General features: G+C 48.9%; 2 protein-coding genes across 9 annotated transcripts in view; one reads left to right on the plus strand and one right to left on the minus strand.

Moving 5' to 3' along the window:
* The window catches only part of KCNH1 (potassium voltage-gated channel subfamily H member 1), a 466004-nt gene extending 458783 nt beyond the window's left edge, over window positions 1–7221 (plus strand). For 5 of the 6 annotated variants that reach the window (XM_045048780.1, XM_045048781.1, XM_023248008.2 and 2 more), the window contains one exon: window positions 1351–7221. In XM_045048780.1, the coding sequence (XP_044904715.1) occupies window positions 1351–2205 (855 nt within the window). In that variant the 3' untranslated portion in view covers window positions 2206–7221. The remainder of the gene's footprint in view (window positions 1–1350) is intronic. The other variant, XR_006591669.1, reaches the window with a different exon arrangement.
* A 3232-nt stretch (window positions 7222–10453) lies between these two features.
* HHAT (hedgehog acyltransferase) overlaps window positions 10454–27758 on the minus strand; it is a 318442-nt gene continuing 301137 nt past the window's right edge. For all 3 annotated transcript variants that reach the window (XM_023247996.2, XM_045049167.1, XM_045049166.1), the window contains one exon: window positions 10454–11485. In XM_023247996.2, coding sequence (XP_023103764.2) covers window positions 11394–11485 — 92 coding nt within the window. In that variant the 3' untranslated portion in view covers window positions 10454–11393. The remainder of the gene's footprint in view (window positions 11486–27758) is intronic.

Consider the following 27758-nt stretch of genomic DNA (forward strand, 5'->3'; position numbering starts at 1 on the left):
ACCTCAAAGCCTGTGGTCCTGGCATGCTACCATGTGTGCCTCTCCAAGACCTGCAAGTGCTGTGGCAGGTCCTTGGGGCAGGTTCTGGGTTGGTCCGAGGCTGCCCGCACAGGGCACAGGGGTTTCCAGGTTGTGGTGATGGAAAAGCTGCTGCTCCCTTACACAGGCCTCTCCTCTGCTTCTCAGTGATCTCAGGACTGGTCCTTGGACGAGTGATTTATATAAAATAGACAACCTATTGCAGGCGGCTTCCCACAAGTTGAGATGTGGGATGGGTCACACGTGTCCCTGAGCGCATCCGCCACACTCAATGTAAGCCAGAAATTACACAGCTTGCCTATCTATAATCAGAGGTCAGCACCGGGGAAAGCCCTGTAATTTATGGCTCTTGCTCTACTCAGAACCAGATTCATGGACAGTTTTCTGACTGTCCATCCTCTGCATGAAGCACTGTCATCATCAGTAAGTACCTGTTGGACGTTTAATGGGTCTGGGGTTTGATGACTTGGGTACAAGTCCCTTATAGCAAACTTCTATTTTATGTGACATTTAGCTACCCTGAAACCTTGGTTTTCCTCTTCTCTAAAATGGGAATGTGTCCCAGTGACTTTACAGTGCTGCTGTAAGGAATACATGAAGTGACGTTAAAGTGCCTTACGAACCATCCATGTGGCTGTTAGTATTAGGACAAGCTCGTGTGCAAAACCATGGGATCTTCCCCCGTGAGCAGCCTGAGGATGGGGAGGGCTTCTGTGTGAGACTTGCTTTTGCTTTCACGGCCAGCTGTATTTCATTTCACCAGATCTGCAGGTGGCAATGGCAGTCTTAGCTGTGGCCCTGCCTGGGGATTTGTCTGAACTTTCTTACCCTGCAATGTGGTGTAGACCAGGAGTGCTCAAACTTCCATGCAGAAGAGTCACCTGGAAAGCTTGTTACAGATTCAAGGGCTTCCTGTTGGGAGGTTCTAATACAGCAGGTCTGAGACGGGGGGCAGAAGAATGATTTCTGTAAAGCTCACCAGGTGACCCTGGACTGCAGGCAGGGGCCCAACTCAGGCACTGGGACAGTCTCCCGGAAGGAGGCCATCTGGCACCTCCAGCCTCCTGGCGTGTGGGGATGGAGAGGCTGAGGTTTGTTCCTCTTCAAGAGGATGACAGCAGGAGTCCCTTCCTTGCTGTGGGCAAGCTGGAAATGAGTGTCCTGGAAAAGGCAGGTGTGGGCAGTTCCCTGAGCAAAGCCCGGGATGGCGCTGGAGGGACGCGAGCCCTCTGGGAGCCGCAGCCCTTGGCGGGGCGCTGACAGCCTGACGGCTGATGGGCTGAGCTTTGCTGTCCTTCTGTCTCACTCCAGATCGTGTTCCGGAAGATCAGCGACGTGAAGCGGGAGGAGGAAGAGCGCATGAAACGCAAGAATGAGGCCCCCCTGATCTTGCCCCCGGACCACCCTGTCCGGAGACTCTTCCAGAGGTTCCGACAGCAGAAGGAGGCCCGGCTGGCCGCGGAGAGGGGCGGCCGCGACCCGGACGACCAGGATGTGGAGAAGGGCGGTGCCGTCCCCGAGCACGCGGCCAACCACAGTCTGGTGAAGGCCAGTGTGGTCACCGTGCGTGAGAGCCCCGCCACGCCCGTGGCCTTCCAGGCGGCCTCCGCGGCGGCGGTGTCGGACCATGGCCGGCTGCACGCGCCCGGCGCGGAGTGCCTGGGCCCCAGGGCAGCGGGGGGCGACTGCGCCAGGCGCAAAGGCTGGGCCCGCTTCAAGGATGCCTGCGGCAAGGGCGAGGACTGGAGCCAGGTGGCCAAGGCCGAGTCCATGGAGACGCTCCCCGACAGGACCAAGGCGTCCGGAGAGGCCACCCTCAAGAAGACAGACTCCTGTGACAGCGGCATCACCAAGAGCGATCTGCGTCTGGACAACGTCGGTGAGGCCAGGAGCCCTCAGGACCGGAGCCCCATCCTGGCGGAGGTCAAGCATTCTTTCTACCCCATCCCCGAGCAGACGCTGCAGGCCACGGTCCTGGAGGTGAAGCACGAGTTGAAGGAGGACATCAAGGCCTTGAACACCAAAATGACAAATCTTGAGAAACAGCTCTCTGAGATACTCAGGATATTAACTTCCAGAAGATCCTCTCAGTCTCCCCAGGAGCTGTTTGAAATATCGAGGCCCCAGTCCCCAGAATCAGAGAGAGACATTTTCGGAGCAAGCTGAGTGGTCTAAAAAAAGAGTCAAAGACCAAAACCCACCGCCCTTCCCTGGACACCATCCCCACCACACACACCTACATGACCAACAACTTCCAAAGTAGGCTCTCCTGACCGAAAATCAAAGTGGGACCAGTCGCTTAGGCACGCGCGCGCTTTCTCTATCTGGGCACAGATGCGGGAAGAGGTGTGTGTTACCACCCTGCTAGATGACGGCTGTTTTCCAGCTGTCTGCACAATTTTGGAAGAGGGGGCATGCTGAGGGTATTTTCCTTCATTTTTAATTTTTTTACTGCCACGATATTTGTAAAAGATGACAACCCACCAGAAAAGAAGAGCAGCTATTTGGGGATTGGTGGGAAAGCACTGGAGAACCCCTCATCTATATACCAGACTGGGCTCCTTCACCAAGACCCCAAAGACTGCGGTGGGCACAGGGATTTCCCAGCATTCCCTGTCCTTGTACAGCCCATGTCTGTTGTCACCTTATATTTGCCCACAGTCATCATTTGTAACAAGCTCGGGACAAGGGGAGTTTGAGGGCCAGGGAGGTTAGGGCCTCGTGACTTTCTGTCTTTAAGGCCGGAAAGCAGGGAGGTGCTCCGGGCGCCTCCTCGGCAATCCTTTCCCAAGTGTAAGAGCTGCACGGGGCCCTTCAGGAGGCAGAGAATCTCTGGGCTGTGGTCAGCGGCCTGCTGTCACAGGAGAGGCCTCAGATGAACCTCTGGCCCTGCTCCATGCCACTGGCCTCATTGCATGGGCCCCTTTGCTTCTTTTCCTTCTCGGCCTCTTCCCAAGCGTTCCTGTGGCATTTCTCAGGGTGTGGGGCACCGGCAGGAAGGGTGATGAGCCCAGAGTTGCTTTACTAGCAAAGCAGACACACAGACACACACGTACAACCTCAGAAAAACGATTGTAGCAAGTCCTCTGTTTATATTATGATTCTCACCGGGATTGATGGCCCTTCAGCAGTTTGCATTATGTCCATTGCATGGGGTCGTTATAGGATACTTGGGAGCCATGCCTGGCCTTATTTTAAAATTAACCTCTCTTTCTTTTACTAACGTCAGTAGGATTTCAAGAAAAACCGCGAAGATGTCAGGGTCACGGTTGTACTTGCTTCAGGAGCAGAAGGAGAATGAGGTGGCAGGTTCTCAAGCTGTGTGAGGTGATGGACAGAGACGGCCATGGAGCTGTGGGCCCAGAGGAGGCCTGAGCTCAGAGGGACAGTCACAGAGCCACCTGTGGGTCATCCAGGTCCCTATGCCATGATGCTTGGGGACACTCCACGGCCTCCTAGTCACCTGGGGTCAGATTATTCACGTGCTCCTTTCAATGGCATTGGAGAAAGGAAAGAGGGGCCCTCCCAGGCACAGTGGAACTAACTCAGGGGTTATGCCCTGCCCTAACAGTAGACAAGCAGGGTTGGAAGTTCAGCTCTAAGAACTAGCTTGGAGAGAGTAGAATTAGGACCTGGACTATTGGTGACAGCAGGGACCCAGCCAGGGCGCTGGCTTTCTGCATGTATCACACTGCAGCACCCTCACCCTTAGCGCTTGGTGTAGCTTAGCTATACAAATCCAGAACCGGTGTTAATCCCCTCAGTACCGAAGGGGACCTGCCAGGATGGCACTTGCCCTACCAAAGATAGAATTTCTGAAGGCCTCCTCTCTGGGCCCATCTCTCCCCTCGCCCCTTTGGTCCTGTTTGGTGGCCATGGCAGGTCCCAGGACTTGGCCCTCAGTTGTCTGGGCAAAATGGGGCTGTCCTCTCCTGGCTGCCAGCATTGGTGCAGATGGCCCTGGGGAACAGAGTCCAGGGGGTCAAGGGAAGGGCCCTTCCCCAGGGGTCCCCGTACACTTATGCAGCTTCTCCTGGGAGGCTTACCGGGTGGCCGCTGGCTTCCTGAGGCTGCAGCATTAGATTTAACCTCAGACGGCAGCATACAAATAGGAGGAAGTGTAACTTCCCAAGGCCAAGTCTTAACTATTTGTGACTCTAGATAAAGCACTGAGACTTTCAGTCTCTTTGAGAAGCTGCCAACTCGTCCAGAGGCTATAAAATATCTGGAATCCCATCTGCCCCCAGAATGTTCTAGTTTGCTGTTCCTTAAATGTGCTCATTAGCCTGCTTCTAAAGTTTAGTACCCACTACTTTTAAGTCAGGGCAAGGGCCCTGGATGACTCTATCATCCAGCTTCAGAAGCATGTGCCCAGCTCTCTGTGGGCTTGGTGACAGGCTCCTGTCCAGCACCCTGCAGGCCACTGGAGAGGGGCCCTTTCCTTCCCCACTAGCTCTGCCTGAGGGGACAGGCGTTTATTAAGAAATGACTCCCCATCTGGGTCTGAGGGGCAAAGATGCTAATATGCCAGGCTTGGAAGCCAGACCTGTTTTGGGGGGAAAATAAAGCTTCATGAATGTACTCCTGGACTGACTCCTAGGACATGAATCGGGCTAATGACCAGAAAAGCCTGGATCTGCGGTGGGAATGTGCTCATCTCAGGGCCGCAGGGCCCACATGTGTGCCTGTGGTGACAAATCCCCACAGTGTGGCCTGTACACGCTTTTAGTCTTCTCCACTTAAGGACTCCACTTATGGACTTTTGCTTTGTTTCCTCTGAAAAAATTAGTTTCTCAAATGAGCCAAACCTTCTCTCCTTCCACGTTTATGACATGCACTTGGCCATGGACCACTTCGTGCCAACTACCTACTCTTGCCTGGACGCTGCTCTGGCTTCCTGAGCAAGGACCACAAGCTTCAGATACTGACTGAATCTTCCACTGTCTGGTGGCTGAATAGAGGTTAGGGAAACACAGAATTACTAGTTGTTGGACTTAACATTTAGACTTTAGAAGTTATGTTGAGATATTTACCTGTTTTTTGTTTTTTTCCTTCTTGAGGGAAGGGGACATGATGTATTACACCATTGCCCAGTACTTGCCAGTTACTTGATCTCGTACTTAAACTCCTTACCTCGGATGTTATTCGTAGGGTGGCTCCACTTCCCAGAGAGTGTCCTGATGGGCTGCTTTGGAGCAAGAGGTCTTGCCCCAGCACTTGGCTGCTTGTTGAACTTGCTCTCCCCGACCGATGGGGGAGTGGGAGTGAGGGCTGAGTCTATGAAATATGACGGCCAACGAGACGGAGTGCCTGTTCTCTGTGGAGGATGGGACCCCGGCACTGAGTGCTGCTGTCCGGTGCACCTGCAAAGGCTCCTCCAGTGACTATGCCAGGAATCCCCTAGAAAGGAGAGGGAGGCAGCCCTCTGGTTGAGAAGGTCTGGTCTAGTGCACAGTTTTGACATCTGCACCTCCATCCATCCCATTCACTCATGCTTAGACCTCCTGGCTTGGTTCTAAGATGGTTCCTTATATTCTCAACCTCAGAGTCCATCTGTGTGCAGAAAGTTTGTAGCCAGTATAGTAGGCAACCAGTGGCTTACAAAAACAAAAACAAAAACAAAAACAAAAACAAAAACAAACAAACAAAAAAAACGGATGCTATGACAGCATGGGCCCAAGGGTTCCAAAGCTGTTTCCATTTCTTGTTATCCAATCCCTGGGCCTGTTTTACCCTCCACCCTCTAGATCCTGTGTGGTGTTGTTGGCCAAACATCAGGCCCTTTTCTGGAATCTTCTTTCAGAAGCAGAGCTAGCATGGCTTAGAGTAAAAATGCACTCCACCACCACACCCCATCCAGCAACTTCCCCTCCAAATCCTTCGGTGGAAGGTGAAACAGGCCAAGTGTCAGAATTTTTGTTGAAGCCTCTGTAGGGACTCAAAGAATGCGTTAGGAGCACCCGGTGTAGGGAGAGCCTCATCTCTCCTTGTTGCATTGACCACCAAATGGCACATGCACTCTCTGGAAAATTGTAGGAGTCCTGGTGGAGATACAAATTGCTGTGCGTTTGATGAGTAGATTGTACAATGTTTTGCAATAAAGATGTTTAGCCTTAAGACCCTTGAATGGAACTCCAGCTGTGATGGAGCTGCCGACATCCTCCTCCTCCTCCTCCTCCTCCCTCCTCACATCGTGTTGCTTTAAGAGGAACCCACTGAGGGCACACTCAGACCCCGGGGTAGCCTCTCTTCTGTCACTAAATCGTTGTACTGCCTTCTTGCTCGCTTCGATACAAATACCTTCACCAGCTCTTGTGCCCTCCAGCTGGGGGATTTCTCTGTCCCCTTAGCACCAACCGCAGCCATCAAAGAAAGCACCATTTTCTCACCCAAGGTATTCATGTTGAGAAGTGTTGACTTCCACTCCCTCTGATACACAGTTCAAAAGGATCAATGTGAATGTGCAGCTTAAATTAGTTTCAAGTGAAACTTCATTCTCATGTGAGCAAGTCAGACTTACTCTGGAACCTCTAGAACTGGACCTGAACGCCCTGCAGGTGCCAGGCCCCATGGGTGCCCTCTCAGCCCCACCATTAAACTTTTCTTAGAGCCATTGTCTCTTTATCTGGGACTTCAGAGCCGGTCAACGGATCGAGGAGCTATTTAATGAGAAGTTCACAGATCTTGTATCAGGATATGAACAATGAGAAAGATCTTAAGATGCACCCTGCCCCAATGAATGTATTCTCTTAAAATTCAGACATTGTCCTTGTGCATCGGTTGGAGACTGCCCACATCTGACGTTTCACCAATGCTGTAAGGACACTTCTACTCCTCAGCAAGTTTGTCAGCCTGGGGCTTCTCCTTATATTGACGCTCTTTTTATTGAGTTCCGCCAAATCCTTCACTGGGTTTTTCTTTTTCCTTTGCATCTGCCACTTTGTCCGAATGAGCATGAACAGACAGAAGTACAAATGAGCTGATACTATTTTTATGGTCAGTTGAGGATGCTGCCAGAAACTCCACTGTATGTGTGCCGCTTGGGAATGTTAAAAGGAACATGTGGGCCCCTCCATTGATAATATTCCCTTCTCGACATTTTTAAACAAGCACAAATGATATTTGTAAAAAAAAAAAAAGTTTAATTTTATTTATTATGGTAATAAACTATTTTATACATGATACTTGCCTTTGCCTTTTCTTCTATAATTTTAAGGCACTGAATTGGGTGTTCTGATCCAAGGTGCCAGAACAGGGATGGTACTTTGTATTCAAGAGTCTGAGAGGCTCTAATCTGGACGGCACCTCTAAGTGTGGTTTTGGAGAACTCAGAATTCCAGAGACACCAAGACTGTATGTCTAAGGACAGCACAGCGAGAGGATGGTCGTGAAGGTGCTTTGCCATATGATCTAGACATAGAGCTGTGTCTGCCATACAGATGTACAGAGATGCCCTCAAAACCTGGCATCCTGGAAAGCTGTGGCACAACACATTGATTTAACACTTATCTGAAGGTGGCCTCCAAGGAGAGGTGAACTTTTAAACAATTTGGATTGAAATTTAAGATTTATGAAGGCTTCCCTGCCTTTTCAAATACAGTGTAAAAAACATAATCGAATCTTTTTGGAATGATTCCGTAGCAACAGTGGGAGTTATGGGCTGTGCTTTAATTCACTGATGGTCTCAGAAGCTAGTAAGGTCGAGGGCTGCTTGCCCCTAAACTAACGAGTCTTCTCTAGCAGCCCTCACTTCTGCTCTGGTTTTAATAGGTATGACTTCCTGCTCATGGCAAGATTCTCCATAATACCGTCAACCTGAGTTCTTATTTAATACTACTGGACCACATTTCAAAAAGGGCACTTTTCTTTTTGTAGGCAGAATTTAACTCAGGATGAGGAATCTGTGGTCTGTACACCATATTCGGGCCTCTGCTTGCTCTCATAAGGCCACAGGATGAATACGGCATTTTTAATGACATCCTCCCTACAACCTATTATTTCATTATGTTGCAGAAAAGCATAATAAACATTAAAGGTGATAGTATTTAAAATTCCAAGTGATTTGATATTCATTCAAAAATCTCACCTAAAAAAAGGAATCTCACGTAATAAAGCACTGAACAGTATGTTCTTGATATATCTTCAATTGTGAAAAAAATCTCTTTGTGAATATGATTTTTATAATTAGTCAAAAGGACTAGTAATACAGAGCTAAGTAACAGATACTACATTCTGGGTGCCAAAGGGGTTTCAACTATTAAAAAGGGGGGATTTTGTTGGTTTTAAGTTTATTCACTTATTTTTTAGAGAGCACAAGCAGGGGAGGGGCAGAGAGACAAGGAGAGAGAGAATCCCAAGCAGGCTCCACCCTGTCAGCCCAGAGCACGATGCAACACTCTCTCTCTCACTGTGAGATCATGACCTGAGCCGAAGTCAGATGCTTAAACGACTGAGCCACCCAGGCGCCCCTGTTGATTTGTTTTAAAATAAAACGGCTCAGGTCATGATCTCACGGTTTGTGAGTTCGAGCCCTGCATCAGGCTCCACACTGGCAGTGCAGAGCCTGCTTGGGATTCATTCTCATTCTCTCATTCTCTCTCATTCTCTCTCTCTCTCTCTCTCTCAAAATAATAAACATAAAATAAAACAAGACAAAAAACAAAATAACTTCCCTGAAAAAGGGCCTCAGATTTCTCAATGCCCACTGAGAAAGGCCAGCACCATCAAGATGATCTGGTTTCTCAACAGTTGGTCCTACTGGATGTATATGTTCTGGTACATTTGTTAGAAAGCAAACTCATTACGATTAATTTCTTATGCTGATCTACAATTATGTTATTATTTTAAATAAGCAAGGGAGCAGTCTCAGTTTTTTTAAGGGGAACACCGGTCCCACTAAATTACTATCCTCCCAATACAGACATCATTGTATAATTGTATAGATGATGTATTTTCTTTCTATGCCTGCAGTCTTTAATAGAACAAAAGGTTTTCTCCTGTCACTTCAAACAAATTAATCTGAAGGAATAATAAAATACCTTTACGTCTTCCTGTACAGTCCCGAATTAGTCAAAATGGCCACGAGTTGGCTGTCCTTCAGATGTCTTGCTTGCTTCCTTGGGGATCATCTTGGCAATCCTGCTTGGAGCGCTCTGGCTTGCCCAGGGCTAGGTTGAGGTCAGAGGATCCTGGGGCTAGAAGTTACCTTGGGACATCGTCTAGTTGCTTTCCAGCCCCATGCCTGAAGTTGCCCAGGGCTGATGACTGTGGAAAGTGACATGTCACACGCTCCTCAGCTGGAACTGCTCTGTCTTCTCAGAGATACTTCAAGAGTCTCATTTAAAGTAACTCCAAGATTTTACTTCACATGCATGAAGAGAGACTTATTATTGTTTTCATATTATAGTTGGAGAACAGCAAGAGGTTAAAGTAAGAAAACAATGGTCCTAGAAAATCCACATGTTGGTTAACTGGGCCTCAAATAATTTACTAATTCTTGAGAACCACTCTAAATCATGTGATAGTTTAAAAGAAATTCAGGCTTATTACTTTCAAATATATTCACCGATTCTTCTAATACAGTTGAGTGAATGAATAAGCCTGTTTGTTTTTACATCAATGGTGTCTCTGAAGCGTTCAAAATTCTTTGTATTGTTTATACACGTACGTACATTAAGACACTTGCCTACAATCATCTTCACATTCCTGTGTTTCCTTAGCCAGCCCTTTCCTTCCATGTGAACTTCAGCCAAACTCCCTGCAGCTGACCACAGTTCCTGAACTAGTATTGGTCCCTGATGTACTGTAATCATTTGAGTGCTCACTCTTCCCAGCACCTTGGAACCACCTGCCTGGGCCTCCTTCTCACTTACCAAGTCGGTTGCTGAGGCCACTGCTACCAGCCCACCTGCCCCTCTGGGTCTGTTCCTTGAAGGAGCCAACACCGGGTGTGCCCACTCCACACCATCCACCCTACAATTGCTCTTCCAGGCAGAATGGCTAGGAAGAACGGATGTCAGCAAGATGGCCGGTCCTGCAGTCTAGGAGTATCTCATTAAGTTCAAACCATAGCCACAGTAGATAACAAATACGAGATATGTGGCCAGACCAGGTCCAAGGGAACCTTTCATTCAATGACAATTTAATTCAGGTGTTTGAGATATATACTAAGTTTGCCCATGACGAGGTACACTATGTCTTGAAACCTCAAAGCTTCTTTACCACTTAGCACCTTCCCTCTCAAAAGAAAACCAAGAACCAAAACCTCCAAAGTCAAACAGACATATTCAGAATTATCTACCACTTGGGTCAGTGGCCTGTCATCACTTTCCAAAAGAATGAATAATTGAGACTTACGTGTTTCGATTTTAAGCATTTTCCTCAAAAAATAATTCAAAATGATTCTACAACTATGTAAATTATCAATGTGATAGGAAAGGCTCCATTTTATTTGAAACAAAACAAAACAATGTGAACTACTGAGTGTAAATCACTGAGTAGGAAGATGACTGCTGGAGCTTACTTGCATGGAGAGGAGAAAAGACCACAGGATACCATGCTTACCCTTTGTCACTTACCAGATAGCACCTGTCTGTGAACACACTACCTCCTGGTTTCTTAATTCTGCTTCTATATTGGGAAATGAAGATTAACTGTCTGCTAGAGGAACTGCCATATTTATACTTCTCAGTAAATCTAGGGCACAAAGCATCCAAATGTCAGTCACCTGGGTAGTGTTTAAATAACTGGTCTTCTGTACTGACCCCTTGGAAACCACAGGACATGCTGTATGTTCTTTGACTGGGTAACTAGAAACATGACATTGTCCCCGCCATGCTGGGGAACTGAAGTGTGAAACTCAGACCCCAGTGCTGGTTCTAGCGACCATACTGCAGGACATGGGGAAGAGGTCATTTACATGTTACCAAAATGTTTCAGAAGGATGCTCAGTGGCGAACAGGCCTTATCACTATCAGGATTTCTGTGCTCTAATCGAGAAACGTCTATTGCATGTAATTCTTGGTAAAGTAGAAAGAACCCAAAGGGCCACTGGGCCTGGGTTCTAGACCACAACGTCACCATGTGCAGCTGAGCAAGATTCTCCTGCTCTGGACCCCTGCTTACTCAGCAGCAAAGTGATGGGGGAGATGAGCTCCAGATCCCCAAAGTTAGAAGCCTCTCTGGTTGTCAATTTTCTATGAGAGCTCCAGCTTCCAGTCTTGGAGTGAGGTAACTTCAACAAAAGATGAACAGATCAAGCACTGGTCCCTCGGAGGTTATCTGGTGTGTGAGGTCAGGGTGAAGCACCATTTGCTCGGAGGCCAGCAGTAAGGGCTGGCATGGGCCAGGCAGCTTTAGTCCACCAAGTATGTCTGGGACCAGGCAATGCCCACATGGGAGTAGCAGTACAGGAATCCCAGGACAGAGAGTGTCACGTACGGCCAGCCTGCAGGGGGAGGGCAGAGATGGAAGAGCAGTTAGAAATGCCTGGGGTGGGACCTCCCACGGGTGCAGACTCTCCCCCTTTGGGGAAGGCAACCCAAGAAACACAGGCCTCGGTTGACACATTTAGACACATACCTCCCAGAAAGTGTGCTCTAACTGGAACGCCAACAACCCGAACCCTACATTCCCACTGGGGTCAGCATAAAATGAAGAGTGCACTATCTCAAATGGGAATTATATTTAGAAATAGGACAAGCTTTAAAAGAATACCTATTTAGAAAACTAAAGCATTTAATAATCAAAAAAGAAGAAAAGTCCACAAGACCCACAGTAAATCTCAAAATATAGATTGGCCGTCATATTGAATTGAGTGCCATCTGTAAGCACACAGAAGGGAGAGCCTAAATTAAACATTTGCTTTCAAAACTCAAAGCTTTTAGTGGTTCCTTCTATAAGTACTTGTCTTAGAATATCTGATGTTCTTTTCTTTCCTCTTCTTCTCCTCCTTTCCCTCCTCCTCCTCAATTAACAGCCCTTTCTGCTGAGTACTTGTCACTTAATTATCTCCATGGCTTCTACATGTTTCACTTACTCAAACATTTCTTGGGTGCTCTGGAGATCCAGAGGTGCTATGGAAGGTACCAGATGCCAAAATAGGTGATCCCACTCCAGCTCAGGAAAGAGACACACACACTACTGGGATTTATGAGCCATGTACTGTGTGCTAGATAATGATGTATACAGAGCACATTTCAACTGGGCCGTGTGGGTGAGCAAGAGTGTGTTAGATGGAAAGGGACAGGGAGAAGCTGCCAGAGAGACGGCCAGGAGTGTATCACAGGCCACCCCAGGAACATGGATCATGGGTTTGTGGCTCCTGCTCGGGGAGGGGCAGGCAGGGTAAGGACAGAAGTAGGGAGGCTGCAGGGGGGAGCCCCAGATGGGCTTGCTACTCTACAGGCTCTCTTCCTACCATGTCAACAGTCAGCTGCTTATTAGTGTTAATAAAAGTTCAATTAATATAGCATAGTGGTTAAATGTGCAAACTCTGAAGTAAAATTAAACATCAGTTCAAATCTTGGCTCTGTTACTTGCCATCTGTGTGACCTTGAGCAACTTAATGAGTCTCAAATGTAAAACTAAAAGGATAGAGCAACTTTATTAAGAGTCTTTATAAGATGCCATGAACTTGATTGCGTCCCCCTGCCAATTCATATGTTGAAGCCCTAACTCCCAGCGTGTATTTGGAGGTGGGGCTTTTGGGAGGTAAATGGGTTGAAGTCAGATCATGAGGGTGGGGCCAGGATGGGATTAGTGCCCTTATAAGAAGAGACACCAAGTCGGGGCGCCTGGGTGGCTCAGCTGATTGAGCGTCCGACTTCAGCTCGGGTCATGATCTCACAGTCTGAGTTCGAGCCCCGTGTCCGGCTCTGTGCTGACAGCTCAGAGCCCAGGGCCTGTTTCAGATTCTGTGTCTGCCTCTCTCTCTCTGACCCTCCCCCGTTCATGCTCTGTCTCTCTCTGTCTCAAAAATAAATAAACGTTAAAAAAAAATTAAAAAAAAAAAAAGAGACACCAAGAGCTTGGCTTCTCTGTCTGCCATATAATGGCACAGTTAGAAGGTGACTATATAGAAGTCAAGAAGATGGTCTTCTCCAGGAACCAAATCAGCTGGCACCTTGATCTTGGACTTCTCCAGTCTCTGGAACTATAAGAAATAAAGTCTCTTGTTTAAGCCACCCGGTCCATGGTATTTTGTTATAATGCCCCGAGTTGACTTAAGACATAAGGAAGGAATGTGTGAAATGATGTAAAGGCCCGCATGGTGCCTGGCCTACGGTGGGCACTAAGGAAAGGTGGCAATAATGCTGGAGAGAGGGCGCAGAAGTCTTTCTCCACCAAAATTCGAGTGACAACAGAGAGGCCCAGCTCCGGTCTTCCTCTGAACTCATTTCAAACTTGCTTCCTTAGACTAGCTTGGTACCAGAATTCTCCTAGGCCCTCAAGGCAAGACAAGAGAGGGGAGCAGAGGACTCACAAAAGCCTGGCTCTAGGACCAGCCCTACAGTCCTACCTACTGTCTGCTACTCAGCCAGTGTATTTGTTTCCTGTGGCTGCTGGAACAAACGACCACAAACTTAGTGGCTTCAAACAACAGACATTTATTCTCTCATACTTCTAGATGCTAAAAGTCTGAAATCAAGGTGTTGCAGGCCATCTCTCTCTAAAGGTTCTAAGGGAAACTGCTCCCTTACCTCTCCCAGCTTTCGATGACGCCAGACATTCCTTGGCTTATGGCAACATACCTTCAATCTCTGTCTCTGTCTTCATGTGTCCTTCTTTCCTATGTACCTCTGTGTCCTCTATTCTCATAAGGAAGCCGGTCATTGGATTTAGGGCCCACTCTAAATCCAGGATGACTTCTTCTCAAGACACTCAACTAGTTACATCAGCAAAACCCCTATTTCCGAAATGAAGTCACATTCTGAAGTTCCAGATGGACATGAATTCGGGGGGCACTATTCAGCCCAGTAGAGCCAAGTACATTTTCAAACTTCAAAGTGGACCCATCCTGCCTGGAGGCCCTCTGATCTCTTACCTCTGTGGCCCAGACACAGATGCCAGGAGTCCTGTCAACATCTGCTCCTCAGTGGGCTCAGGGAGCAGAAATCAGGGAGGGGGCTTTGGGCACAGAAAGCAGTCCCAGACTTCAGCTGTGTTTAGGGTGACACATTGGCAGGTGTTTGGTAAACACAGAACCCAGAGGTTGGCTATAGAGGTGGGAGAATGGGGATGTTTTACTTACACAAAGCTGGGCCTGAGACATTGGACAGCTGTGTCCAGCCCCATGGCTACAAAGCTTTCACATCCCCGTGAAAGCTTCCGGCCAGCACATAGAACTGAAAGGAAGAACAGCCCTAACGCTGCCCAGAAGTGAGGCGTACACGTGTTCAGTTTGGACCACAGCTGGGCCGTGAACTCTACCATTAACTGTATGTTATTTGCAGAGGCAGGCAGACAGCAGTTAGGAGACTTGTAATCCTGACTCTCCTATGAGACCCTAGGAGGGCTTCCGTTTCTCCATCTACACAATGGGAAATCAAAGATAAACAGAAGCACATGAAATAAAATAAGATCGCAGATGTGACAGTGCTTTTAAAAAGTGTTTCAAGGGGCACCTGGGTGGGTCAGCTAGTTAAGTATCAGACTCTCGATTTCAGCTCAGGTCATGATTTCAAGGTTTGTGGGATCAAGCCCCACATCAAGACCTACGCTGACAACGTGGAGCCCGCTCGGGATCCTCTCTCGCCCTCTCTCTCTGTTTCTCCCCCGATCACACGTGCACACGCTTGTGCGTGCTCTCTCCCTCTCTCTCAAAATAAACATTTAAAAGGTAAATAAAAAGCGTTTCAAAAATGCAAAGAATTACTACAGAACCACCTGAGAAGTCTACATGTACAGTGTATGAAGCAGTTACGAATACATAGCTTTCTGGCCTTTTTAACATGAGTGTTCCTACAGATAGTAACCCCAGTGTATACTGGATGGCAGCCAAAGACCCCTTACCTTTTCCTGACCTCAGGAGCAAGATATGTGATGGTAAGGAAAAGACAGATTCCACAAGTCACCCTTCCACAGCCTTCAACCAGTGTTTCATGAGCATTTTCTGTGTTTCCGGTCCTCTCCTAGACATCAGACATCAACATCACCCTCTGTGGGGTGCCTGTAGGCACAGGGTCTTTGACTGTGGCAGCTGCTAGCGAAGCACTGATGTGATCCAAGTGTGGGGGGGTTGCTTAGGGAAGAGCCTCCTCTTTATCAGGGCTCAGATGATCACAGAATAAGACACTGGGATGGGCTGGCATTCTGGCAACGTTCAAGGTTTGCTATGATGCAGGCATCCAGGCTTGCCATCCGTTAACAAAAAAGATGGTGTCAACAAGGGTTCTTCGCTGCCAAATGAACACAGACCTCACCCTGCAGCCCTCACTACCCCTGGCCCTTCCCCACTCTGTGTTCTCCTTCCAGGGTCTCCTTTCTCACCAGGATTTCCGATCTACAGCGTCCGGTCAACTCCCATACCCCCACATCCCCAACCCTGCGCGTGTGCACACAGACATACAGACCCACACACGTGCACACGTCCCATTAACGTAGCTCATAAAGCCTGGTGGCAAGTATGATATTAGTCAAAGGAAAAGATGCTTCTTAAGACAGTACTTTAAGGCCAAGCCCCCTGCACACTCAGCATATTCATGGCTAAGCTCCCAGACTCAGTGATATGTCCCAGTGGGCTTTTGATACCTGGACCTGTTAAGATCGAAACAGCTGAACAGTTTTAGCAGACGACACCTAAGCAGCACTGGACATATCACAAACAGGAATCCAGCAAGCCAGACGACAGTTGCAAAAGATTGGGTAATATAGTTAATAGGGCATATTACTTGACAGATAATGCACATAAGTAGGATATACAGCACAACAGATTCAATTAAGAAGATCAATGTAGATGGTATAATAGATGGAGTTAATAGGATGGAGGTGGTTGGATCATGATATTGTTAATAGGACACTGGTGAGTTGTATAATAACTACATCTAATGAGAATAGGTAGGACACAGAGGGAAATGTCTATAGCTAAAAGAAAGCAAGCAGTGTAATTTTACTTGAGGTTATTATGGCTGAGCAATTTTCTGAGCAATTACATCAGTCTGAAAAGACAGGAAAGGCCGAGGCTCAGAACAGTGAAGGAAAAGACCATCATCATGCAGGGCCGTGACAAGTCAAAGAATATATCAGATTGGTTTTCTGGAAAGTGATGGGATAATCAGAACAAGAAGTCTAATGAACACCTTTGTTTAAAAGGTAACGTTGTAAAATGACTGCAGCCACCGTGGAAAACAGTAGGGAGGTTCCTCAAAAATTAAACACAGAGGGGCGCCTGGGTGGCTCAGTCGGTTAAGCGTCTGACTTCAGCTCAGGTCATGATCTTGTGGTTCACGGGTTCGAGCCCCTCATCAAGCTCTGCACTGACAGCTCGGAGCCTGGAGCCTGCTTTGGATTCTGGGTCTCCCTCTCTCTCTGCCCCTCCCCTGCTCATGCTCTGTCTCTGTCTCAAAAATAAATAAAAACATTAAAAAAAATTAAACACAGAATTATCACATACATACCCAAGAGAATTCAAAGAACCAGCAGAGAGATTTGTGCACCCGTGTTCACACTAGCATTACGTACAATAACCAAAAGGTGGAAACAACCCAAGTGTCCCCTCACAGACGAATAAACAAGATGTTGTCTGTACATATAGTGGAATGTTAGCCCTAACAAGGAAACCCTGTCATAGGCTACAACATGGATGAACCCTGAAGACATTATGCTAAATGAAATAAGCCAGACACGAAAGGACAAATACTATACACGAGGGACCTAGAGGATTCAGATTCCTAGAGACCAAAAGGAGAATGGAAGTGGCTAGGAACTAGGGGACTTATTGGAGTTATTGTTTCATGGTGCAAGAGCTTCCGTTTTGCAAGATTAAAGCAGTTCTGGAGACAGACAGCGGTGATGGCTGCACAGCAATGTTCATGTGCTTGATACCGGTGAACTGTTCACTTAAAAAATGGCTAAAATGCTGAATTTTATGTTATACATAATTTACCACAATAGACAATTCTATGCTGAAAGAAGCCATTGACAAAATAATACATACCGTATCATTCCATTTATGTAAAACGAAAATTGATTTGGAGTAACAAAAAGCTCCTTAGTGGTTGCCGGGGGGCTAGGACAGAGGGAGGGACAGATTACAAAGGGAGCACTAGGAACCTGAGGATGATGAAAACGTTTTGCATCTTGATTACGGGAATGTTTTCAAGGGTATATATAACTGAAAAAGACCTTAAATGGTATTTTACTGTGCACAGATGATTTCTCAATCTCAAAGTTGTAAAAAAATTTTCAAAAATTAAAAAAAATTTTTTAAGATAACACTGGAACATTACCGAATCACAGACTTGCAGTTTTCTGCTGCTAGGCCATATACGCCCTAAGGTATTCAAACAAAAGATGCAGATGCAAGAAGAACAATTCACTTTTGAGATGACGGTGGTCTGCAATCCTTCAACTCCCTAGGGGCAGGAGGACAGGCTGCATGGAGGACCGAGCAGTGGGCTCCCCTAATCATGCTCTCTTCCACTGGGCCCTCTGAGTGGGAGGAGAACGCTAAGAGCTTTTACTTAACTATGCGGACACACTCAGCAGCTGAATCAGCACAAATCCCTATCCCAGGGAAGAAATCAATCCTTCCTAATGGGAGAGGAGTTAATTGAGTCGCTGAATTGTGTATGAGCTATCAATTACCCCATCAAAGGCTCACTCAGCTGTCAGTTTGGGCAACACTCCTAAGCCTGTGACCACCATCTTGGCTTTAACAGGGCTTTTTCAAAGGCCACATCCTACTGCTAACCGTTTTTATTATTTATTTATTTACTTACTTATTTTTAATGTTTATTTATTTTTGACAGAAAGGAGAGAGAGCGAGAGAGCATGAGTGGGGGAGGGGCAGAGAGGGAGGGAGACACAGAAGCCAAAGCAGGCTCCAGGCTCTGAGCTGTCAGCACAGAGCCCAACGCAGGGCTTGAACTCACAGACTGCGAGATCATGACCTGAGCCAAAGTCGGATGCTCAACGACTGAGCCACCCAGGCACCCCATGCTAACAGTTTTTAGAAGAAAATGGCTGGTGACCAGCACATGAACAAACTTTGCAGGGAAGGCTTTTTCCTGCCCTTGCTGCCAGTCCCCCGGCACCATAGTCTCTGTCATTGTGTGAGTAGTTTATAAAGAATATGCAATCTACTACACAGTTTACAAAGAATATATAGTCTTGTGAATCCTTACAACACTCCAAGATAGAAATCATTAACCTATACTAATATTCTTGCTTGAAGCCACACTGCCTCAAAAGGGCCCAGAGTCCACATCCCAAGTCCAGGATGTCAGGCTGAATCCTATTTCGAGAAAAGTCTGAAGGATTTCGGCCTGTCCTTTTATTTTTATCTATAATTATCCGTCATTAACAACGAACTAATGCCCTAGCTTCCTCCTTCTATCCACCCAGGCGAGTTCTCTAGCCAGAGGCTCTGATGCCCTGTTGTCCATTGACTTTCTTGCTCATCCACCTCTCAGTTGTCACCTTGCTGGGTTAAGGAACACTCTCAGCTTGGCATGAGGATCCCTAGAGCTGAAAAGACAGACTCACTTTCTGGTCCCATGGAACACCAATGTCAGTGACTCAAAACCATTCATTCTAAGAGAGAGGAGGTTCTCATTATTCCGGAGAGCCACTGGGCTACAAAGGAAACAAGTCTCACTCCCCAAACTCTCCTTGGTTGAAACCTAAGCCTGCAAACGTGAAGGATGTATTATGATTATTAAATGCCACCAACATATCCAACCATATCCCTGCGGATGCAGGCGCATATGTAAGAGCCCACATTGCCATCCTGGTGAAGACAGATAGGAGGCTGATGAATTTCAACCTCCACACAGCCTTTGTGAACGGGTAGGCTCAAAGAAGGATATCCAATGGGGAAATGGAATCAAGAGGTGATTCCAGGAGACACTGCAGAAGACAGAGTCATACGACTTGGTGACTGATGGATTTGGGAAACAAAGAACAGACTCGCTCTCACTGACACTGAGCACTGCCTCACATGGTACACTCAGGGTGGACATTCAGCTAGTACACCTCAGAGAGATTCTATCTAACGTTAACAGGCTGATTCACTACCCTGCTAGTCAGTAAAAGCCATGGTCCCAGCTGTTCCCTCATGACCGTTCTCTAATAACACATCAAAAGAGGTAAACACCTGGTAAACACATGTGCTCCAGGCACATGGCTGCCGTCTCTTTGGATTGACTGGTCTGTGCCCATGCCTTACACTTGTTAGATATTTTGAACACCAGCTCCCTACCCCGTACATTGGTGACATCCATTCCAAGGCCAGCAGAGGTGAAGTGTTTCTCCCCTTAGAGAGCTAGCTTGGGCAGCCAACTCTGGTCCGAGGGTGCCGGCTTGGGGTCTGAGAAGGACCAGTGTCCCTGCGCCCTGGGGTTCTCTGCACCACCCTGCCAGCCTCACTGCTGTCATTTCATTCATTATTCACAATAACTTCACACGCCGTTGCCTTTGTTAAAAGAGCTAGGTCCTGACAGCCTTTATTTTTAACAATATTCAGGCCTGATGGGGGGGGGGGACGATGAGGTGCCTGGGTAGCTTCATTTAAATCTCATTTACTCCAGTAGTCCCAGATCAGAGATCATGTGGAGCCATTCATCAAACAGTCCTGGCCTGTAGACCTTCCTTAACAGCTCAATTTAGGGCTGGAACCTTAATAAGGCTATAGGGCAGGAGCCTTTTCCCATCAGAGGGCTACCTTATCGAGGGATACACAGCAAGAGCAAAGCTGCCCAGGCTTCGAAGCCTGTGAACTGCCGGGTCTGTTTTCAAACCCATGGGGATAGGGACGGAAGGGCTGAGGAACAGGCTCTGGCCACGTTAGGGTTAAATAACAATTTCTTACCTCCATATAGTTTACAAACCTGGGTCTCGAACCCAGGTTTCGAGGCCTTAGTGTTTTTCCAAAAAAGGCTCCACTGCTTCTTTCACATCCTTTCATGAGAAAGGAGGACTGGATGGTTCTTATCTGCTCATGAAACTAAAGCACGAAATCCTAGGGCACTGGTTTTCTAACGTGAGCCCGCGTCAGCACCTGGAGAACACCTTAAAAGAGAGTACACGGCTCTGATCCAGGGGGCCTGCGGTGGGCCTGAGATCTGCATTTCTAACGCATTCCCAGGTGAGGTGGATGCTGCTGGTCCAAGAGCCACATTTTGGAAACCATTGTTCTAGGGGAACTGTTCTAGGGGGCACTGTTCTGAGGGAAGAATTTTGTACTAACAGAGTTGTTCATAAACTGGGCTCCTTCCCGGAACAGAGGAGACAGATGGTTATGGAGCTTTATGTTATCAGGTACCTTGCTGGGCGCACTCCACATTCTCACAGCCTCCTTACCGGGCAGGTATTATTAGCCCCACTTTGTAGAAAAAGGAAACTGAGGCTCAGAGAAGTAAAGTAAGTTTCCCAAGGTGTAAGAGCTAGTTGGTCATCATGCCAAAGTGAGACTTAGGGCTGTGTGACTCCAACTCCACTTGGCCACCTAAGCTCCCAAAGCCATAACCTGGGCCACATGACGGAAAAGGCCCACACCGGGCGCTTGCCTCCTGGCCTGGTCCCTCTCCGTAAATTCTCTACTCCTGGTGCCTAAGGTAGCAGCAGGGAGGGAGAAGGAGCAGGGTTCTATTTTCCGGCATCATCCACCACTAAGTCACTAGGTCACATGTCTTCAGAAGCCGCAATCTCTCCGTTTTCGTCAAGGGGGACAAAGAAAGCACTGATGAACATGTTTATCCTTCGTCTTGTTGAGAGCCTAACTTAGGTTGTATCCATTAAAGAGCATGTTCCCAGGGGCATTTCGGGGACTCTGTCGGTTAAGCTTTCAGCTCTTGATTTTGGCTCAGGTCACAAGCTCACGGTTTGTGGCTTCGAGCCCCGCATCGGGCTCTATGCGGATAGCATGGAGCCTGCTTGGGATTCTCTCTCTCCCCCCCCCCCTGCTCACACACTCTCTCGCGCTCTCTCAGATATAAACTTAAAAAAAAAAAAAATTAAGAGCATGCTCCTAATGCCTGAGTGCCCTTTTATTAAAATTGTCAGAGCCACGGTTAATTGGCCTCTGTCATGGGCTGAGCCTCCACAAAGTATCTAGCAGGGAGATGCAGAGGAAGGGGTAGCTCCAAACCCCCTCCGGGAGCTTCCTGACCAAGAGCTGTTTGCCAGGCGCCGTGTGCACCTTTTAACCGGCACAAACAGCGGTCATTAATAAATCACGTTGTTCATGGTCAATTTCACATCCTGATGCAGCCAACCTAGGCTGCATTTTTCATCCTTTCCTACCTCCCAGTACAAGCCTGGCGGGCAGAAGCTTACTGAAGCACTCACTTCCATAAAGTAAAATCATTTCATGTGAAATTGAGGAAGCGGGGGAACAAGCCAAAGCCACTTTTTCTTACTCTGACAGCGTAAGTAGATGGCAGGGCTGAGAAAACGCATATTTTCCCTCTCTGGGCCAAATGGGTGAGGACTTGCTTCCCAGAAAACTGTCCCTGCAGTTGGTGCCGCCATCCCAACTCCCACCACTGGGACCAGCGGCTGCACAATCAGAACACGCTTCCCAGCTGTTTCTCTTCCTTAACCTGTGTTTCTAATACAGTCTAATTAAGGCTGTTGCTCATCGTTAATTCATGGCCATACTATGTAACATGGCGGACACGGCCTAACAAAGGAGCGCTCATGAAAGGCACTTCCCTCAAACAAAAGGATGTGCACAGGGCGGATCAGGCTCCCGGTCACACAGCCCGGACAACCACTCACCCACAATGGTGTTTATGAGGCACCTACTGTGTGCCCGGCATTGAGACAGGCCACCTTGCTCCTCGTCAATATGAGCAGTGTGTGCCTTCATCTGAGGTCTGTGAGCAGGTGCCCCTGAAGGCTTAGCATGCCACCCTGGGTCCCGAACACTTCACCTGACCCTCCAGTCTTGGTTCCTCAGCTCCATCATCCAAATGTACATATACGGAGACCCGCAGATAAAACATAGCGGAGACAAGATTCTCAAACAACCGCAGAGGCTAGGAGGATGGGCTGTCACAAGTAAGTTGAAATGTCACTATGATAAAACAGCTGAGCCTCACGGTTTTTGTTTTCTAACCCAGCTATGCAAATATGGGATGGAGGAGGCCCGGGAGCACCTCACGGGAGCAGGGGCTGACGCACCTGGCAATGTTTCCGTGGGAACACGAAGACTCTGGAGAAGACAGCTGCCTGCACATATATAAAAGTCTGCCCCTAGAAGAGGTCTGAGGAGACATCTGCACACCTCGGAGGGTAGAGCTGTGGGGAGGGGGAGACTCTCTGGGGGGCAGAGGCACACTTTGGCAGTGGGAGCCCCCAACCCCACAGAAGCTCAGGAGACAGCGGGCTTCTTCCTGTAGGGAATGCAGCAGAGGCAGACAAGGAGGCCCGGGCACAACGGAGGAGATGCCTCTTTCACACCAGAAGCAGAACCAGGTTTGAGAGTCCATGAGTCTGCTTCTCTCTTCCCAGGGCACTAGGACCAGGCTGCGCATGGTACACGGGCAGCAGATCACGATGAGACGGGACAAACACAGATACAGTTGTGGATGTCTGAGTCCTCATTCACAAGACTCCCAAGTCCCTGCTATAGGTGATCAAAAATAAACTTTGTTGCAAAACCCCTGAACGATCTGAAGTCCGTTGACAGGTACGCCTGGGAGAAGAGGCCCCCGGCATCTACTGGCCATGAACATCTAGACTTTGCCAAGGGACAGCAGGGCAGGAAGTCACTCCAGTCACACCCAGTCTCCTACCACCCCCAAATGAATGTACCAGAGAGAGCTGGAAAGGACGAGAAAGAGAGCGATGCCTACACCATATGAATATCTGAAAGATGATGTCAGTGATGTGTCTGACATGCTCTTTTCCAAAAGCAGTTGTTACATAAAGGGCTGCAAATTACTTGACTTATATTTCTCAGCAAAAACAGAAGAATAAAAGCAGGGCCTCAGTGGTAGTGGTGGCTGCTCTTCCCGGAGCTCTCAGCAGGGGCAGTGGCTGAACTCACCACCAGCCCCTCGGGAAGAGGAAGGAACCATCCGTCTGCCTGTCAGCGATGGTCTTGCTCTCACCTGCTGCTCCCACTTGCTGCGTCTGCGGAATCTATTTTGCTCAGGAATGGGTGGGTTTGAGCGCTGCAGGTATCAGGGACCAAAGAGGCCGTCTGTGCCCCATCTTCCAGCGCCGCTGCTTGACCCAACGGCCACCGCCACCCTCTGCCCTGCTCCTGCAACCTGGCACAGGCAGGCCGCCTGTGTCTGGGGTGCAGTGGGGGGCAATGGAGCAGACCACAGACCTGGCCTCATTCGTGCCGACTTGAACCACCTGAGCTGCCTGGGGCCTTCCTGAGAAGGGACTTGGCAGAAGCACAAAACAGCTCCAAGATTAGTTCAGAAAAACACGGCTCCAACATTTACAAGTGGGATTTTGAAAAGGCCTCTCACTTCTTAGGTGTCAGTGTAAGGAGAGGCGTGGGAAACAGGTAAGTATGGGCAGGCTCAGGGGATACTCTGGCAGCAGCAGGGTCCACGTGTCACCGTCCAGCCAGCTGGCCTGAGAGCGGGAACCAGCTTGTTTGTCCCGCAGCAGCTGGGACAGTCGCTCAGAGCAGCTCAGTGCTCAGGTGGTCCCGGGCACCAGGAGAAGGCAGCACAAGGAGAGGCCGACTGTAGCCTCAGGACTGGGTCCTTCTCTGTCAAAGAAGCATCAGTGCTTCCCAGGGACAACGCAAGGGCTCTATTTAGGGGAGGGAAAGGAACACAAAAGACCCCCCAGGACTCCCCCATCAAACCCACATGTGCTGGAGCCCCTGGACTCTGCCCAGGGCAAGCGGAGAGGCACAGAGCTGCCCTGCACCACAGCTACTCCTCCCCTGCAGGAGCATGGGGCAAACACAGCCACCTGGCCCAAGATGGCAGCCAGAGTCAGTGTCACGTGGCAGGCGAGGGGCTAGCGACGGGGATGTGTGTGCAACTGGAGGGTGAGAGAAAGCCACATGCACGTGCAGGTAGATTCCAGTGAGGCTGGCCAGCTCCAGGCACCATGTTTCACAGGAGACACTGCCACACAGAAGCCACATCAAGGCAGGTCTAGAAGGGCTCCAGAGCATGGGCATGCTGATAAGTCAGAGTTTAGTCTGGAAAGAGACCACAAGATCACATGCAAAGGGAATCAGACTTATTGTGTCCCTCTGGAAGACAGAACTGGACCACAGACTGAACTTACAGGAGGTAGACTCTGGCCACCATTGAAAGGAGCAAGTACCAGGCAGCACCTCCCCACAAGGCGGGCATCCCAGGCTCCCATCCCTGTTGGCATCAGGCAGAGTCCCCAAAGATGTGTCTTGGGGACGGCAGTCTCTGATGGGAGTGGGACTAGAGGCTCCAGGGTAATTTCTTCCTCTCAGACATTACGATCCTATGAAATTCCAGCTCTCAAACCATCCTGCCCTCCCCCACACCCCAGGAAATGTACAAAGGCTGAGGTCAGACTAAAAGCCCCTGTGTCAGGAGCAGGGGAGGAGGGACATCCTGTCTGTACTGGAAACAGAAGGCCATGTCGCAACAAGCTGTGGAAATGTTACAAGATACAGCAGGTTTTAGTGAAGTGCTTATGAGGATATTTACCTGATGTAGAAAGTGACTCAGACACTTTTTTGGACTTGGGTTACAGAAAAAGACATTTTTGTGCCTTAAAGATCCCATTCTGAAGGAACACCGTGTTCCCCCTCGGGCTCCCAACTGGCTGTTGGCCTTGATGGCGGGTCTGTGTGGGACCGCGGGCAGTACTGACAGAGGCTCTGGGCCCACACCCAGATCTGTCCCCCGCCCCCTGCCAAGGGTCCCTTCCGGCAACCCCGCTCTCCTGGGCAGCCTGCGGGTCCTGACCCTGTCCAGCCTTTGCAGAGAGCGAGTTCACAGGGGATGTTCACGGGGAAGCTCTCGTCCTCACCTGTCAACTGCTCGGAATCAAACCCCTCGAACCAGTCTTCTCCAGGGGCAGAGAACACAGAGCTGCTGCAGAGGGGCTGAGAGGCAAGTCAGACGCAGCCTGGGTTCCCCAGGGATGTTAGGAATCAACGTGAGCAGCAGCAAGCGTGAGGGTGTTCACACCCTTCCCTGCCTCCTCTGGGCCTCCTGTTGTGCCAGCAGGAGGGTCAGGGAGGCTGGGATCCTGCAGGAAAGAGCCACCATGCTCTCTCCTCCTGGTAGTCTTTACATGGGGTTAACTGTCAGCTGCCAGCAGCCACAGATTCTGGCTTGGTTTTGTTTGTGACCTCAGAGCACAATATTTACACTCTGGACTCCTTGTGGAGTTCCCAGATGCTCCCTCGGTGAGGGTCAACTCAGGGCGTGGAACCAGGCCCCAGTGTGCTTTCTCGGATTCTTCTACAGTGACAGGGCAAATGTCTACCAGACCGCCCCAGGGCTCGTGTCTGGACTTCCCCCATCGGGCCGGTGTCATCGACCCAGTTCTTCCTCACTGGGTCCCAGCAACAAGGCTTGAGGTGGCTGGAAGAAGGAACTGTGACAACCCCTCTCACCATGGCTGTTGGTGCCATCTCTGATGACATCTTGAGGGCAGTGCTGACCAAGCCTGCTGGCACCTTTCACTTCACAGAGCCTCCCACCCCATTTTCTTAGGGCTGCTGGGTGTTCCATTTGGGAAGATTTGGCTCCGTGCTTGCAGTAAAAGCTGAGAAGGATCTGATCTGAAGAAAAACTCATCTTTGTGACTCATCATTCGCAACACTTATTGAACTCCTACTCCATACAGGGCACTGGGCTAAGTGCTGGGATACCAGAGAGATTGAAAGGCTAGCTTGAAGTTAAGGAGACTGGAATTGGGTGCAAAATAACCTCAGAGTGTCTCCTGATGTAGATGAATGAATGAATGAATGAATGAATGAGCCAGCATTCATTCAACATTAAGCATGTTCTCATGTGCTGGACATAATGTCAAGGGCTGGGGAAAATGGGCTAGGAAAGTCTGGCCCCCGACCTGACAGAGGGATAATGGGGGAGGTATGTGTGCGGCAGGACTCAGAGCACTGACAGCCAGTGTAGAGAACGCAGGAGCTAAGGAAACATAGACTGTGTCTGGTCACTACCAGCCTGGCAGAGCTATTCCGCTCTCTAGACCATCTTTCAGTGGTTCCCAGCCTCTAGGTACACCCCCCCGCCCTCAATGGAAGAAGGCCTGCCCAGCAGTAAGACTGTCCATGTCACGTGCCCCCAGCAGGCACCAGGTTCTGCCTTCCATAGCAGCTCACTGTTTCACTGTTTCTGGATCTCTGTGAAGTGAAGAAACCAAAGCAAACGTCTTTATTACTGGCATCACAATCCCTGCAAGGAGTTCACACAGACAGCCAGGCAGGAAAGGCCGTACACTTCTGTTTTCCCTCTACAGACCCCCCAGCTGGAGAGCTAGGGGCAAGGTTGTGTTTGCTTTGATTTCCTCTCCCTCCCCCACACCTCTGCTCCTTCCCCTTCATCTCTCCCTGGCCTCCTCCCACCCACCCACCCACCGCACATTTAATATGGATTGCTGGGGCAGGCAAGGCTCTGCTCCCTTAGCCTTCTCTCATGGAAATCTCCTAGGGTGGCTGAGCCGCTGCTATGAATCTAACCTCTGTTTCAGGGACTTCCCCCAGTTTTTGACTATGAGGTCGTCCTTCAGTTCTAGGCCAATCATGACAGATGAAAGCAAGGATCACGTTAATTTGCCTCAGCCACACCGGTAACGGGCCTCAGGGCCAGGTTCAGGGCAGTTGTGAAGCTCCCATCTCCTGACTGACCCCCTGGATCCTTCTTTGAGTGTCCCTTGCTGCCAACAAAGCCCTGGGCCTAGAGGCCACCAGCTGCAAGCCCAACTTTGCCTGCTTTCTAACCTGAAGCCAGATTCTCTATGCTTCTCTCCAGGATGGGCCACACCCCATCACTAAGCTTGTTTTGCTCCCCAATTCTGAGCAGTTCCTACCGGCACAGAGGAGGAGGGGAAGGAGGGCTCCTTCCAGTTTCTAGTTCTTGTCAGTATCCCTCCAGCAGCAGAAGGCAGCTGTAGCTCCAAAGCTCAGCTTCTATTGACATGTTCAAGTTCAGTAGGCCTTGCCTCCCTGGAGGTCTGAGAACCAGCCACGTAGCACCTCCTAGTCTGAGGTTCAAGCATAAGCCAAAGGGCCAGGATACTGAGGTTCAAGCATAAGCCAAAGGGCCAGGTTCAAGCATAAGCCAAAGGGCCAGGTTTCCCAACATGGTATTTAATCAGTAAAATTTCATACAGTGGATTATCTCCTTTTTCTCTTTATGACTTTGTGATATGAGAATATGTAAAACAAAAACAAAACCAAAGCCCTCCTGGACAAACTAGAGAAGGAAGGTGCTGTGAAGCCACAAGTTAATAAAGGACAGGCTTGCCCAGTGCCCACATATGCCTAGCTCATTTCCCTACCATCCCCATCACCCTTCAAGGACAGAAGGATTCAACAGCTTGTCTAAATTAGTACCTACACAGGG

This window comes from Felis catus, chromosome F1, assembly GCF_018350175.1.
Source record: "Felis catus isolate Fca126 chromosome F1, F.catus_Fca126_mat1.0, whole genome shotgun sequence".
Taxonomy (NCBI): Eukaryota; Metazoa; Chordata; class Mammalia; order Carnivora; family Felidae; genus Felis; species Felis catus.